General features: G+C 43.5%; 2 protein-coding genes across 2 annotated transcripts in view; both read right to left on the bottom strand.

The window, feature by feature from the left end:
* Positions 1-1,191: 1,191 nt before the first annotated feature.
* insm1a (insulinoma-associated 1a) lies at positions 1,192-2,678 on the bottom strand. The gene has a single exon (XM_030047385.1). It carries the CDS (start codon positions 2,555-2,557, stop codon positions 1,214-1,216), a length of 1,344 nt encoding a protein of 447 aa, XP_029903245.1. The 5' UTR covers positions 2,558-2,678; the 3' UTR covers positions 1,192-1,213.
* Positions 2,679-6,416: 3,738 nt separating this feature from the next.
* The window catches only part of cfap61 (cilia and flagella associated protein 61), a 42,258-nt gene continuing 28,433 nt past the window's right edge, over positions 6,417-20,241 (bottom strand). The window contains exons 20-26 of the mRNA XM_030047807.1: positions 14,055-14,347; positions 13,092-13,419; positions 11,028-11,077; positions 10,161-10,193; positions 9,829-10,034; positions 7,178-7,274; positions 6,417-6,635 (exon numbers count right to left, since the gene is read on the bottom strand). Coding sequence (XP_029903667.1) covers positions 6,417-6,635; positions 7,178-7,274; positions 9,829-10,034; positions 10,161-10,193; positions 11,028-11,077; positions 13,092-13,419; positions 14,055-14,347 — 1,226 coding nt within the window. The remainder of the gene's footprint in view (positions 6,636-7,177; positions 7,275-9,828; positions 10,035-10,160; positions 10,194-11,027; positions 11,078-13,091; positions 13,420-14,054; positions 14,348-20,241) is intronic.

Here is a 20,241-nt window from a genome sequence, read left to right as displayed (position 1 = left end):
GCAATAACTTACACAAATAATTTAATAAATACATAAATAAATAGAAAATGGTCATAAGGAGTTAGATATATAGTGGTATTACAGTAGGCTTTGTAAAAAATAATAATAATATGATACCCAGCCAGTGATAAATAAGTGATCAAAAAACAATCAGTGTGTGAAACATTTCAGTTAAGGCAGTTTTACAGCAGTTGTACAGGAGTTTCTAATCCAAAGGCATTACCGGCTACACTAGTTTTTATCTTTTTTTTTTTTCATCCTTAGGCAAAAGCTAAATGTAATGTCCACAGATTCACAAGCTATATTAAAGCTAATCAAAGTGGTAAGATACGTTTCCAGGCCTGTGAATTCAAGGCAAGTTTGTTTACGGCTATAGGAATGTCCCTCTCTTAGGTCTAGAAGCTAATAGCACTTGTGCGGAGATGCTAGAAAAATAAATTAACAGTCTAACGCTTTAATGTCGATGTGAATGAGAGGATGATTCAAGTTCCCAGCAGGACTTTTAGGGGTTCTCACAGCCGCCCTGCTAGAAGTGTCCTTGAGCAAGGCACAGAGTCCCGAGCCTGACCTCTGCCCTCCCAGCAGAGGGTGAGGGTGGGGTGGGGGGGGTTAAGTGAGCTCAATTCAATATCACATTATCATTATTACATGATCAAAATGCCCCAGGAATTGCAATTTTAAAAAATATCCCCTTTAATAAGTCATTTAGCCTGACACAATATTTAAATATTCCTTTCCTTAAATCAAGTAGAGCTGGTGACACGTATCCACCTGCTTCCAGTGACGTTTCACTGGTTTCAGGAATTTTCCAGAAACTACCTTGTAATAAGGCAGAATAAGGCAGAACACTCCACTAGTGCCAAGAAAAATGATACTCGAATCTAGAAAATTCTTGAAACCAGTTAAAACAAGAACAGGTGGATTTTTTCCTCTCACTCAGAAAAATAAAACAAGACAAAGGTGTCAGGTTAATTCGTAACACAGTTACTTTGAATTGAAATTGAATCATCCCAATAGCAATTTTTTGTCGCACTTGACTTCAGAATAAAAAGTAAGATTTTTAAGAGCCGACACCAGACGTAATGACTTGTCATGGGATATTTCTGCGATGTAGCTCTAAAAGTTACAAACTGCGCACCGAGGCTCACTGTCCACCTCTGCACCCTGTTTTGTGACGGTGTGGAGGTGAAGCGGAGCTGGTTCAGGTCTCAGATCAGCAGGCAGGGCGCAGCGGCATCTGCAGCAGGATCACCTGCCTGTTCTCCGACGGGTGGCATTTGTTGATGTGCCTCGTTAGTCCCGGCGAGCTGTAGAAGATGGCGGGGCAGTATTTGCACGGGTAGACCTGCGAGGAGTGCAGGAGGCGGATGTGCCTCTCCTGACTGCCTCTGTTGGAAAAGTTCTCCCCGCAAACGGGACACAAGTGGCAGGTGGAGGAGCTCAGGTTTAACGGCGCCGCGCTTGGAGCTCCGTCGCCGGGCTGCGAGTCCTCGTCCTCGCCCGCTTTTGGAGAGGCGTGCTGCGACGCGATGTGCTTGCGCAGGTACGCTTGACGCTTAAACTTTTTCCCACAGTGATTACAATCGTACAGCCCTTCCTCTGAGCCCGACTCGGAGGGGCCGGGGCTGGGTGTGTCCCTGTCACTAGAATCCTTCGCTTCATCTAAGGCAGCCTTTTCAGACGCGGTCGCCTTATCGCTCTCCAAACCGGCATTTTGCGCACCTGACGCGCCGCTCTGGGGCTTCGGTTTGTGCCACCGCCGGTGAGAGGCGAGGTTTGCCGGGCAGCTAAAGACTTTATCACATTCAGGACACCTGTATTCAACGCGGACTATCCTGGAGCACTTGTGTTGCGCCAGGGCGAACGGATCTGCGTACGCCTCCCGGCACAGCTGACACACAAACTCGCCGAGCGCATTGTCCCCTCCCGGCGGCTGCGGTCTGGGGGCCTTCTGGTCGGCTGGCGCCTCTTTAATTTTGAGCCCGAGAACCGGAGACGTGGTGACATCGTCCTCAAAGTGCAGTTTCCGGATAGCTTTGGTTTTCTTGGACGATGGTTTGCCTTTGCGCTCATTGTCGCTGGCCGGCCGTTTGGTCCCGTTACCGGCGTGTGGGACCGCTGGTCCGGCGGTGGTACCGGTGCGGCTGCTGTTGCTGGTGCCGATTTTCAGGTCCACCGGGGCGAAGAGATGATCCAAAGCTGTGAGCGCTGCAGGTGTCGGGAAAGACTCCGCCGACACCGGTGAACCGAGGTTGAAGCGTCTCTCGAAATAGGAGCGGTCGTGCTCTTGGCTGACCGGCCGGGTGGGGCTGTACAGCGCCTGGTACACCGCCTCCGGGTTCCCAAATTGGACCGGCCTGGCGTCCTGCTCCGGAGCCGCGGCCGCCGCCTCGCAGGTGGGTGGCGGCGTCAGTGCGCGCCCCGGGATGGAGACGAGAGGGGCGGAGGACGGAGGCGCATCAGCCGGCGTCTGCTCCGTCTCCTCCTCATCGGATCGGACCCGGTAGGACACAGGATTGGTTTTTTTGTTCCTTTTCACCAAAAATCCCCTCGGCATATTTGCGCTGGACGGAGAGGAAAAGGCACTTTGGGCGACAGACACTACAGGGAGAAGAAATCCACTTTCAGACGCCCGCAGATAGACACATCTGATGCGCTTTTTTGTTTTGTTTTCTCCTGCTATTGATCCCTCGTTCTCTTCCCGAGGTGCTTTCACCACAACATAGCTGCACTCTTTTTAAGGCGACATGATGACATTGTTCCCGTCCCCCCTTGTTGCCTCATCCCCGACCAATCAGATGGAGCCGAGGTCCCCTGTGGATTTGGGAGTGGGTGTGGGAGGATGGAGAGGAGGGGAGGGGGTAATGTAGGGAGGATTTGCAGATTGCAAAGCAGATGTACCTGAGGGTTTTATTGTATTATTCCCCCTCCCCTGCCCTCCTCCTCCTCCTCGTCTCGACCCGGGCACACGCCAGGAGCCTCCTGCTTTTACGGTCTGATGAGTTTGTATAGAAATCTACACGTGCCTCGGCTTTATGTGTCTCCTTTGGGTGGGGGCTCTGATCTGTCCGAAAAGGAGACATCCGACATAACGACGTGTAAGTGGCTCCGAGTAATAATAATAATAAAAAAAAAAATCCAAAAAATAAAAAAGGAGCGTGTAAAATTGCAAAATGAAAAAATGCATCTGCCAGTTAAAGCCGAGACTGTTTGAGACATTTTTTTTTTTAAATCTCAAGTAGAATGAAATTTAAAACAATTTCACAACTGAAATGATGAAAATGAAGTCTGATTTGCCTCTGGATGAACAGCCGCAGCCAAATATCAGGATGTGAATTTAATAACCGACTTATAAAATGCTCCGTTTAACTGCATCCCCGCCCCTTTAAGCCTGTGAGATCATGCCATGTAATATATTTTAGGACTTTTTGGGGAATTAAGACGAGCAGAAAAACACACCGAGCTAAATTATTTCGGACCGGTCTACTGTGGCATGTGTGCGCTGTGACAGTTAACTCCGGACGTATGAATCAGTCATTTTACGCATACATAATTAATAGAGGAGGGTTCCCTGCTTTGCATTACAATGGCCGCGCTTGTGCAAGCTGTAGACCCGGTCGTGATTGAAAAGGAAATTGCACGGTATAAAAAAATAAAAAAAATCAGGGCCCCCAAAAGCAATCTGGCCCCCAGATACCACTGACGCGTGCTGTGCGTAATCAGTGCGCTTTTTCCACAACAAAACGTCTCCAAATGGGGCAAACCAAGATTATCTCTTCGTTAAAACACATCAAACCCAATTCCTGCGGGTCAAATCATAATATCCCGTCAGTCGGATATGAGTCTGTCTTGTATCATGTGAGGGATGACGAGCTGTCAAATGTCTCCCGATTTAATTCCAGTCTAGTCGCAAGTGGCGATGCGGCTGGGGTGGGATTTTAAATCAGTGATGTGTGTGTGTGTGTGTGTGTGTGTGTGTCTAAGAGGGCGAGTGTATTTTTAAAAGTCACATTTCTACAGCCTGTGGAGTGAAGTCAGCCCGCCTGGGTCGCACAGAGGCAGCTTTGTGTTTCATGTCTGTGCGTCTGTCTCATTGTTGACCCGAGGATGGACGGTATTGATTTGGTCAGATTTACATCTCATTTTTCAAAAACTATCGGTGGAAAAAAAAAAAAAAAAACACACACACAACCGGCAGTGACAGAGAAAGTGGACACATCCATTGTTATCGCCCACATGAAGGCGTCTCGCTCCTTCTCGTCTCTCTCCACACATTCGATCCACCGCTGGTGCCCAATAAGCTCCAGCTTTGGTGCTTTTATTTGATCTGAACTGATCCTGAGTCTGAATCTATACAGCTGCCAGCAGTCTCTTATGGGTTGGCTTATACTTCACCATGAAACTCGTTTTTAATCAGTAAAGAACTGGGCGCCACTGGTTTTTAAAAATGTAACAGCAACCCGAAAATAGGAAATATTATGTAACCCCTATTGCTAGAACACACCACAGAAGATCTAACAGTGATACCGTCCAACAGACCGAGTGACATGATGTGACTGTAAACTCATAATCGAGGGCCACAAACACACTGCACGGGATATTATTCGCAGCCTGTTATTGTAATTTCAAAAACTGCATGGCCGACCAGCTTGAAAAGCTATAATGCAAAGTTTTTATTATAATGCTGCATTTTAACCGTAAAGCACACTGCAAACATTGCATTACATTTAATTGTGCTGAATGAGCAATACAAATAAAAATTGGAAAATTCGCCTGTGCATCTGAAACCAGCTGACTTCTCCTCCTTATTTTTTTTTTAATTTATTTTTTTTTTCCAGTGCAGGACAGAATTTTTTTGGTTTCCAGTCCCACCAGTGATCCGGGCGTGCTGAGATGCCTCCGGTTGTTTATAGGTGCGGACATATGCGTGTGCAGGTTGTTGAGAGGCGTGTGCAGGGCGCACAGCTCAGCCCTCATTACCATACAGCTGTAACCCCCCCCCCCCTCCTCCCCTGCCCTCCCCTCTCCACCCCACCCCCTCCCCTACAGGCTCACAAATCCACTTTCATCTAAAGGAGCTATATAGGCCTGTGTGTTATCGGTCACGCTGCCAAGTCACTATTGTGAGAGTCTGTGCTCAGAAAACATGAGGTTACAGTTGGCTGGGGAGGGGAGGGGGGAGGGTGGGGGTGTTGTACCATGGATGTGTTGGGACTTGTCTAAATAACAGTATTCTATATTTAAAATGACTTAGTAAAATCTGCACAAATAAAAGCTTTGAGCCGGGGAGCGCATGTTCACTTACAGACATAAAGATTTTTTTTCTGTGGTGAAATTCAGTGATTATGCTGGTTTGGGTTGAGACAAAATGAAATCACAGTAAACCTGCTGCTGCTGTCACCACAGATCTCCAGCACAGGTTTTCCTCAGGAACACTGAAACAGAACTGAAGCACAGTGATGAATATGGGTGTAATATTTTATATATATGTGTTTATTTCAGAAAATTCCAAGGCCTTATTTAATTTGTCAAAATCCAGAACTTTCACCACATAACAACCAAACTGATCCATACACGTTAATAATCTTATATCTCTCCCATCTTTCACCAATATTCTACTTAATGTACTGAAACCAGTCACCAGTATGTGTTTGCATGACCCTGCCAACTGTTTACATTATATTTTACTGTTAGCTTTGTGTCTTTACTGTTTGCACTGCTTATTTCATCTACTATTTGTCTCTTCCCTGCTGCATTCTGACACTTAAGTTGCTGCAACGACTCCATTTCCCCGCAGAAATCAATAAAGTTCCACCTCATCATACACTGATCAATGTTGTCTTAATAACTGAGGCTTGAGGATCTTTTGAAAACACAGTTGCACACGTTTGTCAAACCACATGTAGACCACAATGGGACACCGAAGCTCTCCACTGAAACCGAATCGATGAATTTCTTTTAGTTTCGAAGTTCAGCCACTCGTTGAGGCTCTTTAAGATGGTAACTGTTAAATTCGTCTCTTTAGAAAAAATGTTTCCGCTGAGGTGTAACCCTTTACCTGCTGACTCTTCCACTGGCAAAACTGATGGGATTAAAATGAACAATAGCAGCCTCACAAAAGGTTGAGTCGTTTCTAATGTTTTTCAGTGTGAATCGATGAGATGCTAAAGACTTGTATGATGCACGGAGCTGGCTGGACTCACTCTTCAGGCAGAGTTTCTCAGCCTTGCTTCCAACATGGCCGCCAAGAGAATATATCTTCAAAAAGGCTGTCCGTGCATCACTGACACGAAATCACAACCTCTCTGAATGACTGAGTGAGAAAACACTCGTGGAGTTTTAATTCAACATGGAGAAACACTTAGGCTTTTCAACGCTGGTATCAAAGTTGACCAGTGGTGGATATTTGGTGGATTTTAATGTTTCTGGCTGCAGGCGGGGTCACTCTGCCCCGGCAGGGCGAACATGGGCAGCTGGCTCCTGTTGTACCTCAGGTAGTTCAGAGTGCTTTTCTTCAGAGCCGCCAGGCCGTCGCTCCTCTCAAACAGCCTCTGCAGGAACACGTCCGCACTCTCCTCGACGTCCACCTTCCCCTCCACCAGCTGCCGAATCTGCTCCGGCACGGAGACGCCGTCCTGCGAACAGACGGGACGCCGGGCTTTAAAAACTGCACGTCCACTGAGAACTCCTTTGGGCAAAGTTGAATCGTAGGCAACTGGACTTGTATTTGTCTTAGGAAGACGTTTCGCCTCTTATCCAAGGGCTTCATCAGTTCATGCGCAATGGTCTTTCTAGTCCGCACTAGTCTGACAAAGACAGTGGGGTAAGGGGGTCTTTGGATAAGAGGCGAAACGTCTTCCTAAGACAAATACAAGTCCAGTTGCCTACGATTCAACTTTGCCCAAAGAGAACGATGACCTGGATAAATGAGAATATCCATAGACATGTCCACTGAGAAACAACATGGATCTGAGTGACAGTCCCACAGCAACATGGGTTAAAAATAGCATGTCATCTAATTCTAAATCCAAGTGTTGAGAAGCAACACTTTGGCACACTCCTCCACCCGAGACACAAATAATGTGCGGTACATGTGCTGGACACTAGATCTGGCTGTCGTTTTGAACATGACGTCGCAAAATGTTCTTGTTTTTGAAGCTTAAATTGAAGAACCAACCTGCAGTTTTGCTGAAGCGACGATCTGCTGAATCTCCGGCTCGAAGTCGGGGAAGCGGTCGTGATAAATGGCCAGGCACCAGCTCTCCTTAAAGAAGCTGCAGACGAAGGACGGAGAAAACCAGTGAATCGCTCGCACCATGCACGCTACATGCAACACGTGACTCACAGGTAACGTGTTGCATGTAGTTTAATGTTAAGTTCAGTCAGGGAGAAAACCTGTGCCGCCCTTTTCTTTTCCTTAAACTACATTTGTCAATCAGAAACCAACCTGATTTTTCACAGGCTCTTTGTATCCAATCAGAGTCGGACTCATTCATATTGTTCTCACCTCGCTGTCTCTCACCATACAAGCGCTTTTAAATACAACAGTTTCAGTGCTGACTAGTTTAAAGCCGGATCTTTCTGACTCTCGGTGCAGCGGTTTGGTTTCAGGACGTTTGAATTATGTTTGCAGTAATTTGGTCTTCTCTTTTTTGCTCCTTTTGGAACTCTTAAAACAACTCACTTTACTTCCATAGTTTTGGAGAAGGCTGGCATGGCGCTGAGCTAGCCACCGCACCGCGTGTTATCCACCTTATTTCTAACGCAGCCGCTTTACGTTTTATTTTTCTTTTGACTGAGACCGCCGATCATTGGCTAGCTCACTGACTTTTCAGCGCAGCAGCTAACGCAACAGCTGATTGATTTGGATCGGATGTGTTCCCACAACATCGTCAAATAAGCGAATCAAGCTAGTTAGCAGGGAAGTGATCAAATGGAAGTGCGCCACCAAAAAACACTGATTACTGATTACTTCCATATTCCAAAATAAGGTGGATACTGACATACAAACTTCACCAGGGTTTGGATTGATTTGAGAATAATAACAATAATAATAATGGTAATAATAATAATAATTCAATTCTCAGTTAAAATGTTTGAAAAAATGAGCAATTGAGTGAATAAGTAAAATGTGAGAGAAACGGGCTAATTTCTGATGTTGAATAAAAGGCTGATGCTGACTAAACTTAAGGAAGCCTGTTACCAAGCACACAAAACCCATCCACTGATGCACACACACACACACACACACACACACACACACACACAGAAGCCCCACTAATTGTGGTCGTTGAATAACCTCCAACCGCAGCACGGTCAATCAATTATTTTAACGGTTGGTGATGCCCGGTCAGCCTCAACAATGACTTTAAGAGTCAGCTCACTGAGCAGCATGACGAGGCGCGGCGGGCCGGCCAGACTCGGGCAGGGCCCGGCAGCCGCTGCAGGGCGGCCCGGCCTTTGTCTCGCCCTCCGCCGCACAAAGACAGATTGGGGAGCTGCATAAACAGATTAGGAGCCGGGGGACAATAGCTGCCAGTGTCTGGGGGTCATTTGTGTTGAAACCTCAGAAGCAGGTCACCCGCTATTTCACAAACACACGCCGCAAAGTCACACTCCCAACACACAGACACCGCGCAGACAAAAAGCCACTTCGCCCTCCTAAATCGCCCCGGCCCGTCCGGCCCTCCTGTCCGTGTCACTTGACAGGACAGGGGTCACTCACTGAGGTTTTGGGCGGTGGCTGGTAATTCTGATAATTTAGTCGACCAGACACTTTGGCAGGTAACCTTTTTGGATTTTCTGATGATGTTTTTCTGTTTTAAGGATCAAAGTGGCTGCTGGTAAACTGGTGAAAGTGGTCGGCATATTTCCCCTCCTTCAAATAAATGTGGAGGTTCCCCAGCGCAGCAGAACTCTCTTCATGTTCTCTACATGTGTTGTTTGTTCCTTTATTCTTTATGTCTTACAATGACCTGATCAATAAAAGAGCTGATCTCACTTGTTCTGTGTTGTCCCACAGTCCTGATTATCTCACGCAGTTTATTCCCTCCCTGTTATCAGCAGAGTTATTTTTTAAGTTTTCTGCTTTGCTTTCCGTTGCATTTCAGCTTGAAGAAGTCAGTGCCATTTGACAACAGTATAAACTTCTTCCACAATTAAACAAATTAGAATACCCACCAGATACTCTTACATTGTTAGATATCATCCATCTCTGATGTTTAATACATTCCAGGTATGATTTTGTATTTAAGTGTTGTAATTTGCCTTTTTTTTATGAGCTGACTTCCTCTCAGCCCGCCTCATTGACCTGTACTTCAGTTAGAGATTTGCTGCATTTTCCTGAACGCCTTTCAACTCACGCCAGAGGAGGGGCATGAACTGTCTGTTGGGTGTAATGGCATGTAAATGGCTTGAAAGTGCAATCACTCGGCTGTGAATTAAATGGGGCTTTGATCACAGCTGTGAACTGTCTTGTTGCAGCGGTGCATTCTGGTCCGTGTGCTGCGGCTGTATGATTGTTGAACGTCGATGCAGAATGGAAGCTCTAGAAAAAAAAAGGCCTTGCTCTTTGATTGTGAGGCACTGACACCAAAACCTGCTGTTTCCCATTGATGTTTCAGATCACTGAAACCCTTTGGAAACAAAATGCTGCTGGAAACATCTGGATGTGACGTCACCTCGTCTACAATTGGTCAGAAGAAACACACACCAAACTACAGATTACATCCGCTAAAGACTGAATGCTTTTTTCCCCAAAATGAAAACAGAGCATTTTGGAAGTAAGTTCTCTTGGAGCACACTGCAGTCAGTGTCCTGGTGCCCCACCTGTACAGGTTGGTGATCAGGCCCTGGTCGTAGCGGGAGCACAGCTGGTTGAGCAGCTGCTGGTGTTTCCCGTACAGACACAGGTAATTAGATACGGGGAAGGGCTTCAGCGACAGGCAGGTGATCGCCTCCACCGTTTCATAGCGGTTGAGATGCAGACAGAAGTAGTTCCCCATCTCGACTCGCCCCGTCACAATGTGTGTGCCCTGCAGGAGGAATACGACTCATCAAACTGATATTCCCGGCACAGTTAAACCCAACTGTTTTCACGAGTGAATAAACCAGGGAAAGAAGGATGTGCTGAAGAGCACTTGGGTATGCTGACGGCATACTGCAACATTTTGGGCAAAACAGCCCTTTTCCAACTTCCCCAGACTGAGACAAGATGTTTGATACCATATTTACCTCTGTACATCCAGTGATTCAATTCCTATGGGTAGCATTTTGTGTGAGCTTAGCATAAAGACTTGAAGTCTATGGGAGTCGTTAGCCTGGCTCTGTGAAAGTGACAAAGTAAAGAGAACCTCTCTCTTTTCCATCACAGGCACAAACTGGGCTGTAACTTCCAGCTGCAACCTGGATGGAGGTTTGCACTCTGAAGACATGTGACCCTTAACCTGCAGTGGTACTGGCTTGCTCTGCATATGGAGCTATACAGGATATTAGATTAGATAAATCAGATTAGATTAGATAATACGGACTAGATTAAATGTAAAAATGTAATAATAATGATAATGATAACAATAAAAACCCAAATCACACGCTAATTATGCTGAGAAATGGCTGCATGCAATGCAAATGTGCTATGACCACAAACTACTACAATACAAGCATAATGCCTCTTCTGCTGCTGATGCTGCTGCTCCTGCAGGTGTTATACGAGAGCTGCCTCACTAACAGCTAAGCTCCCACTGCTACTACCTCTAATGATAAAAATAATAACTGGAAGCTACTCATGTCAGACAAACGTTAACAGGAAAATAACACCGTGTTAAACAGATGGAGTGCAGAGTTGTTGCTTTTGTTTTTTTTTTTTTTAAATCTGTCAACTCACCGCTGCTCACACTCCACTTGGTGCTCTTTTTAAAATCCATCTGTAATGTCAAAGAGGCTGCAGAGACGGGTAAACGCCGACAGATGTTTCTGACAGGAAAACTTACGTGTTTGACAAAAGCCGGTCCTACTGCTGGGCTCGGGACGGACGGCTTGCTAACGTGCAGGTAATTGTATCCTCCAGGCAGCTTCCCGCCTAACAACAGAGCGAAAACACGATGAGAAGACAGAAACAGTTTGTCTGAAAGCTGCTAATTAAAGATCACTTTGCAACAGTTAATGGGAATCCAGAGGTGAGTAAATAAGAAAATATCTGGTGTAAAATATGTACTGGAATCAACCCCGGGGCAAAATTGGCAAAAAAATCCAAATTAAACATCAGGTATGCATTGTTGTTGCCATGATACCACAGTGGAAAGGAAAGCCTGAGCAGTAACTTAGTTTCCAGGCGATAATATGGCATTTCTGCTTGCTCTGAGCAAAAAAAAAAAAAAAACTCCCCCTGAAAAGTTCATGTGTATTTCATCTGTCATAGAGAGGCGAGGCAGAGTGGCTTTTCTGTTTCTGTAACCTGTGGAATGGCCTTGGTTACTCTTTGAAAACCCAGAAACATAATCAAGCTTTGTCATGGGTTGTTACGGCATGAGTGGCCGCCACAATAGAATCGGCTGTGGGCGGGCGGGCGAAAGATTGGAAAACGTTCCAGTGTTCCACAACAGCGTGATGAAAAAATACTTTTACTGTAAATTCTTCCAGTTAGAGAAACATAAACAAGCCAAACGACGTGTGGAGCAATGAACAGAAAACTGCAAGAGCCATATGGAGGTAAACTGGTGCACGTAGGTTGCAGCTGTAATGTAAAATGCTCTTCTTCATATCTAAACAAATCCTCCCATTTCACATTCAGACTTAAATGACTGTGTTTGTATTTTAACTGGTTTGTGAATAAAACTGAAAACTGAAAGCGAGTGTCGAACCGCGCCGGCACATGCAAACCTGACGTGTGCAGGTGAATGTGAAGGTGTTTGTGATGAACCCAGTGAACATGTGAAGCTGAATGTGAATGACCCTCCTCATGCGTCTTTAATGATCACAGCTGAAGAGAGACAGGCTGTTGAACCCAAACTGTTCAGGTGCTGCTTCTCGACACATTTGTCTCTTCAAAGCCTCACACTTTCTCCAGACCTCATTTAACTTGACAAAATTCGGTCCATGTTCATTTTGATGTATTTTTTTTCTCATACGTCACTTATACATAAAATGACAGTGGGTGTGTGACTGTAAAAAATGTAGGTATATCTGTGTAACAATCAATTGAGCTGCATCGATGTATTGATTAAATGATCAGCGATCCAATATCATCTATGCAAAGTGAAAACGTCGATCGATTTTTAAGATAACATTACGCCTTTATTTTGAAATTCCCATGCCACTCCTATGTGATAGTTTCCACCCGAGCACACGTCCTTCCTTCAAACTCTGCAAAAGGCAGGTGGGTCACACAGCAGCTCACGAAACAAAATGAGGACATTTACTTCCCTCTTAGGAATAAATCAGTTTGGAAATATTTCTGATTTCAAAGATGAAACAGATTGACAAAAAAAAAAAAAAAAAAAAAAAAAAAAACATGCCATTTGCAAGCAATGCCATTATGAGATAAAATACTCATATTGTCATATTATAAATCCAAGGTGAAGAAGCATAGCTGTGCACTGTTTATGTCATAAGTTCTTTAAATTAACTGAACATTTGCACCTAACATGAATAATGTAGCACTTAACAATAATAATAACAGAACGTCTGTTTTTATTCTTTCTATTAAAAAGATTGATTTGTTTTTCAAAGGTCTATTTTCTATTTTCATTTAAAAGAATAAATTGTTTTTCATTTTTAATGTAAAGAAGAGCACAATTTTTTTTTTTTAAAATGATGTTTTACTTGCTTTTCGATTTAATAGAAATATAACTGACTGTGTGAAATGGGCACAAGATATCGTGTCGCATCGATCGTCACACTGAACTGAATGGAAACTAAGTCGTATCAGGGCAGACTTTGTGACATCGTCAATCATGTCTTGATGAAATTTGTGATTTACACTCCTAGTACATTAGCACTGCTGTCCCAGATATCCTCAAACATGTTCAACCCTGAAACTCATCAGATGTATCAGACATATGTTTCCACAGCTGATTTATTAAGTGAAACCAGACCTTGGATCTTGGCGTCTTTGTACACGGGGACGAGTCGATCCATGTCGAGTGGCGGGTCGGCGGCAGGCTCCAGCGTGGGGTCAAAGAAAGGCAGCAGCGCGTTGGCCAGGTCCCGGCCCACCTCCTTGGAGTTGAAGCTGGCGTGGCAACATCGGCCGGCGTAGTAGCGGCGCGAGAATTTGGTGAGCGGCCCGGCGGCACGAATGGCGGGGTCGTTGGTGCGGAAGGAGGCGTCGATGACCAGTCTGCCGTCGAACACCAAACAAGCGTCGTTGATGCTCTTGAAGGCGTCGTAGTCGACCCCTTCACAGGAGAGGTTGATAAAAACCTGAAGGGAGAGTGAATGAATCAGAGAATCAATGACTGTTCCTGTGGCTTCACAGACGGAATGACTTTAAAGTGCAACGTGGGTCATTTTGTGTTTCTCAGGATTAAGACATTAAACATTTTCACTACTTCCTACTAGTTAGTTTGTCACGGTTTTTGACGCTGTTTCACAAACAGGGGTTTTATCATGCATACTGACATAATACAAGGAAGACAAGACCTCCCCTACAGCCTGGTTTTATTTTACAATGTAAGAAAAAGCACATAAACCGACAAACAGAATACCCGAATGTCTGCAGCACGGTGAGGAAACAAGTCAAAATCGTTTTGTGCCTGGTAAACATGGCATAGGGTTTGCTTCCAGAGAGGGAAATTAACAGCAAACACCAGACCCAATCATTGCTGGCTGTCGCTTGTCAGTCTTTCAATGCTAGCAGCCACACTGGCGGCTAACCAGCCATTGTTGGGAGATCCTTTTCTATTGTTAATAAAACTGGCACCATAACTGGTGTAACCATCCAGCGATTTTGGAGGTCACCAGTCACCGTGGCCTGTGCACAAAAACATCATATTTCTGCCCCGGTTTGTTCACTAATGTGTCTTTTGAGCGACACTGATGACCGGATGCAGACTCACACCACACAGCAGGCGGAGCGGGTGACCGTCGGTGGTGAATGACACCGCCGTGAGCGGCTCAGGGGATTCTCCGTCGTTGATCTGGGCCAGCAGGCAGCCGCGGTGGACCTGGACCTCGGATTTCTCCAGGGCCTTTGCCACCGCCTTCTCCACGTTGGGGTCGCTGAAGCAGGAAGTGTTGGGTTCGGAGGGCGGCAGGACCAGATGGATACGAGACCCGCGGACTCCGAGGCCCAGCAAGGTCTCCACAGCAGTGTAGACATCGACGCTGCTGCCGTAGACTACGGCGTTACCTGGAGGCAGAGGCAGTGAACAAAGCTGATGCAAGAGACGCATACTCAACAGGATTTTACAGAAAGTACGGGATGCTGATCACTCCATTTCTTTATTTGGAAGTCCAGAGTGGATAATCAGCATATTAAAAGGTTTACAGATGTCTGGTCTTCATGACATTTGGAAAAAAAAAGATTTTAAATGAATGAAATGAATTTGCATCAGTCTTAAAGGACTGAAGAATGTAACACTATTGAGTTGTCAAAGGATTTGCATCTAATCTATTCATTTGGATGACTAATTGAGGATTTTCTTGTGTAACAGAACGTGGTCTTTTATGTTTCCTATTTTATTCTAATTTATGTCTTTTTAAAATAGATATATGGTGTTTTGCTATGAACTGAAGAGAATTCACAGCCTTGGTAGAAGATGGGAAAAGGTAAACAAGCTATCCAAGGCCATCACATCCCTAATCTATCAACTCAACTGAGCTGAAGGAAATGCTTTGATGACAACAATCTAGTGATGTAAATAAAAGCATCTTAATCTATCTTTTGATGCACACTGTTCCAACAGCCCTCTTGTCCTTCAGACGCTCCTAAAACGCTCCTAAATGAGCGTCTGAACCTAGCGTGTGTGCTCCACATCTTTAGGTAATTATACTAAATTGAAAGGACAAAGCTTGGGGCAGAAGGGCAAGGAACAGGGCCACTTCAAAAGTCTGTGTGACAAAGACACCATAAAATGCGTTTTAATACATGTGTAAATTCATAGCCGTCTGTTTTCATGTTTTTCATGAGTGTTGATGTTGAAAAAAGTCTGATTGTAATGGAGCTAATTTTATCCCCAGCTCAGCACAACCCAAAGCAAAATCTATACTTCCAGCCCTGTTCTCCTCTCTCATAACAATGAAGTGCTAGGCTAATGTAAATTTTAAAAATAATAATAATAATTTGGACAGTTGTGTAAAAGTAGAGTAGAGAAATCTCCATTTTCCCCAAGGGGCAATTTGTCTTTCAGCTGGCAGATAAAAAGCATACATAATAACATACAACATGTAAAAAAGAGAGTACATCAAAGTGCATCCTCCATGGCACAGAGCCTGCAACAACAAAATGAACAAATATTATAATTGTATAATTGTAGCACCATCATTTTGCACTGCCACCCCCATTATCCTCACTAATGTACCAACATACTCTACAGAAAGTTAAGCAGCGTGTTTATTCAAAAAATTCGCTTCAGAGATAAATTAACCCCTGGACGGGCTGGCTCTACCCAGAGGCATCCTGTGTCTGTACAGAGGGAAGCAGCAGCAGCTGCTTGTGGACTGCATGGCTGAGAATCAACAAATGCATTTACACACAGCCTTGCAAAGTGTTTCCTCCATATTCATTCAGTAGTGCAAGAAAATTACTAGCACTGTTAGAGAAAGTGTAGCAAAACCACATTTACCTCCAAAAGACAGACCTATAGCTCTAACTTTAGGAATACATGTTTTATTTTTAAAAATGTATAATGGTAACAGGTCTAAAAGACAAAACAAACAAACCATCATTTACACCAGAACAGGCCTAAAATTATTTCCCCATCGCTGCTTCATTAATTTACAGTGGAGACACTGAAAACTGCCCTGATTCTACCATCTAAATTCACAAACTGTTTCTGACAAACTCTCAAGGTAAATCTACAGTATAACATGTGGTATTTAGCTGTTCTATTCTGTAAGCTCTCTTCGCTTGTTAACTATTGATTATCACTGTTTGTTCAAATTGAGTTTTGTGTTGGTATGACAACTGGTGGCAAATATTCACACAAGAAGTGACAAGGAATGAACCTTCACACTTCAAAATTCGTTGCTTTCCACTGCAACGTGAGGTCACTTAAGTGCAATGTTGCCTCATGCAGCTTTAAGTGTAAATGTAATGTGAATGTAAATGGTAACAGATATGCAGCAGTGAAGTTGTGTCGGTATATGTATGTGATTTTCAGTGATGATGCTCCTCAGAGGAAGGAGCTTCAGCTTTTCCAGTTGTATCGCAGAGGTGCCTGGACGTGGGAGGGGCGTTTGGGTTTACCACTGAATTTACCACTAACTTATTAATTTATAACCATCGAAACTAAATGGGTAGAACTGGCGTGGGCCTTTGGTTCATGGCAAATCAGACTATTTTCTGGGTCACGTTGCCGTGGCAACAGTTGTACACATTCAACTGATGTCACGGTGTCGACAGAAGAGTTTGTTCACATCAGGAGAACTGATGCGTGGCTCATGGAAACATGTTCTGTTTTCATAAAACAATGAATAAGACAATTGTGACAAAAAACCTTGTGACTCTTGATTTTGATAAATAAAATAAAAGTAAAAAGGTTTTGGGAGGAGACATTATTCTTACTTACTTTGTTGACAATAACGCAGTTACAGTTTTTTTTGATTGCTTGAACTCATTTTACAAATGCTTTGCTCACTGTGCCAAAACTCTAAACACAGCGCAAATAAGACACAACACCTGGAAATAAACCATACACATTTATGGCAAACTGAAACTCAGTCATCAAAACTTAAAAATCCTTTGTCAAAATGCAACTCTGATAACAAAAGGATACACATTTCTATAATATGAACATACTTTCACAGCAGCAAGCAACACAATAACATACTTAACACAAAACACTGCAGTTTTTACTGCTTTTCATTTATTTCTTCAAAAGGAATTCTGCAAAGCTCAAAACAGAAATTAAGCATCTTTTCACAGTAACAGCTGTTTCCAAAATAACCAAAAAATAAAAATAAATAAGAAAGGTGTCAACTCTGTCAACTGTATACAGTATACAGTATATTGTACTTTACAGTACAGTTTTTTCAATCGCTTTTTCCAGTATAATGAAACTGGGATCCACTTTGTCATCATCTTCACCTCCAAACCACAGCACAAGTTTTCTTTTGCAAATGTGTTCATACCTTTTCATTGGATTCACACATTTTTCACACTCTTTTGCACCTGCATCTCTATGAAATCACTAGTGCACCTGCATCACTGCCCTTTCCACCAATCACCAATCAGTCAGTATGCACCTACAAAAAAAGAGCCTATAAATTGTATTCTGTATTTTTTCTGTGTAATACTGTATGTGAATTACAGTATTTCAGTTTTTCCATCAACACAGTAAAATTTCACTTCAAAGTCTTTCTGAGTTTGGATGCAGTTCTTTACTGTAAGTTCACATTTGAATGTGCAGCTCACAGGAGAACCTTGTTCAAACTGACAGCTGTATTTTGTATTCTGCTGTCAGCTGTGTTACAGCACAGTAGAGCTGATTGAAGGAATCTACTCATTTGGGCAGAAGTTGAGTTGTTTGAGGGAAATATTGGCTTTTGCTACTTGCTTTACAATATGTGACGATGTAAATCGTCAAAAAAAAATATGACTACCGTACACGCAGGAAAAAGTAAGGTTGAACCTGCTCAGACTGAAAAGGGTATGTTGCATTCTGGTGTTGAGTATGAAGTGAGTGAGTGAGTGGATTAGTTGTATTGGGCGGTGACAAAATGTCTTTTGCTGCATGTTTGAAATGTTTTGTCATGGTAAGAGCCTTTTGCAAACAAAATGTGTTATTTTGGGAAGAGAGCCTCTCATTAGGCCGATGGATTTACTGTTTTGAAACCAGGGTTTGTGAGTTGGCAAACATAAATAAACATACATACATAGTATGTAAAGCAAAAATAAAACAGTACAACAAAATCAAACTCCGTACAGCTACAAAATATCATCCACATCGCATACGATGTCTTCCTGTGCCTCTTTCTCTCACTGCCTCCACGCAAAGTACTCAACATGGCTGACCTGGGGTCTGTTTGTAGTGCTTAGGCCCTGACTGGTTGGTGTTCAGTTTTCTAAGTAAGTGCTTTCACGTGTGTGTCTCAGGTTTTCTTATAACCTGATGTGTTTTATATTTTGAACATAAGTGTTTTCCCAAATGTAACCACATGCTTTCATTTTTGAGCGAGGTGTCTTCTGTATGAAATAGTGTCTAGTGTTCAGGAGGAAGTGTGTTGCAGAATTGCAAACACAGTTTAAAGCAGCACTTGTGTCTAAGGTATGGCCACGCTGTGTTTAAGGTTTAGTTCCAATGACTTCAAGTTTTGTCACATTGGTTTAAGAGTATGTTCTTAGTGTGTAAGCAATCGAAAAAAACTGTAATTAGGATTAACTTAGCTCACATCTAATCAGCTAATAATAACAATAGCCTGAGATTAGCTTGTAATAACTGTTAAATAACTTTATCAACACACTGATGTTTTTAATTCATTTCGTGCGTTAACTTTAACTTTCCTCTTCGTTGCTGCTGTGCGCTGAAACACCTTGACAGAGAGATCCACCCAACAGCAGGTGCTTGTTCTGTCACCATGGAAGTTTAAATAAAGTTATTCAAACAAATGACGTGGTGACATCATCACGCTACAGCCGTTGCCATGGCAAAGTGAACCACCTGGACATACTCTGATCTGACGTGAACCAAATGTCCAGTCAGGGTCCACACCGTGTCCAGACTGAGCCCAGTGTGTGTGTTAGTGTGTGTGTTAGTGTGTGTGTTAGTGTGTGTGTTAGTGGAAGTGTTAGTGTGTGTGTTAGTGGAAGTGTTAGTGTGTGTGTTAGTTTGTGTGTTAGTGGGAGTGTTAGTTTGTGTGTTAGTGTGTGTGTTAGTGGGAGTGTTAGTGTGTGTGTTAGTGGGAGTGTTACTGAGTGTGTTAGTGTGTGTGTTAGTGTGTGTGTTAGTGGGAGTGTTAGTTTGTGTGTTAGTGTGTGTGTTAGTGGGAGTGTTAGTGTGTGTGTTAGTGTGAGTGTTAGTGTGTGTGGTAGTGTGAGTGTTAGTGTGTGTTAGTGTGTGTGTTAGTGGGAGTGTTAGTGTGTGTGTTAGTGTGAGTGTTAGTGTGTGTGTTAGTGTGTGTGTTAGTGGGAGTGTTAGTGTGTGTGTTAGTGGGAGTGTTAGTGTGTGTGTTAGTGTGTGTGTGTTAGTGTGTGTGTTATTGTGTGTGTTAGTGGGAGTGTTAGTGTGTGTGTTATTGTGTGTGTTAGTGGGAGTGTTAGTGTGTGTGTTATTGTGTGTGTTAGTGTGTGTGTTAGTGTGTGTGTTATTGTGTGTGTTAGTGTGTGTGTTAGTGTGTGTGTTAGTGTGTGTGTTAGTGTGTGTGTGTGTGTGTGTGTGTGTGTGTGTGTTAGTGTGTGTGTTAGTGTGTGTGTGCTGCTGCTGGTGTGTCTCTGTCCGTGGTGCTGAAAGCTGCTGTAGCTGCTGAGCCCTGCTCTCTGCTGCCTGAGCTGCTGCATTCACACGCCGTCACTTCATTCATTTACTATCACGCTTACTATCACTGGCAGAGCTTCCCCGGGATATAAATGCACAAGAGTCTAACATCAACAACATTTCAACATTTAATTTAACATTCAACAATTAACAAAAACATTGATTTACTTTTGAAAACTATCACCTGATGAGTTCCATTTTCCATTATATGGCAGCTTTTCTGGTGTTAATATGCAGTGATTTTTCTGAGGTGACTCTTTAAATGAACTGTGATGTGTGTGGACTCATGTAGGCCTCATAGACGCACATATGGTGTTGATGTTTACACTTCAAGAGTTAAATTAATACTCATGATTTTGCTGTGTGATATTACTGTTGCTTTGCTTGTACTAACATGAAACAGAGAACCGACGCACCCTGCTTGAGAGAGTGCTTTCTATTTTTAATTGCTTTAAACAGTGGGTACGATTTACTTTTTTATTTCTATTGGCAGTTACTATGCCTATTACCATTAAAGCCTGCCCTAACACATGAAATATGGAAATAAAATTACTCTACTCCAGTCCACTGTTAAAATTATAGTTTATTTTTTTTATGTCCCTTTTCAATT

The sequence above is a fragment of the Myripristis murdjan genome, chromosome 24 (assembly GCF_902150065.1).
Source record: "Myripristis murdjan chromosome 24, fMyrMur1.1, whole genome shotgun sequence".
Classification (NCBI taxonomy): domain Eukaryota; kingdom Metazoa; phylum Chordata; class Actinopteri; order Holocentriformes; family Holocentridae; genus Myripristis; species Myripristis murdjan.
The sequence above is the reverse complement of the archived record's forward strand: the minus strand, read 5'-3'. Positions and strand labels throughout refer to the sequence as shown.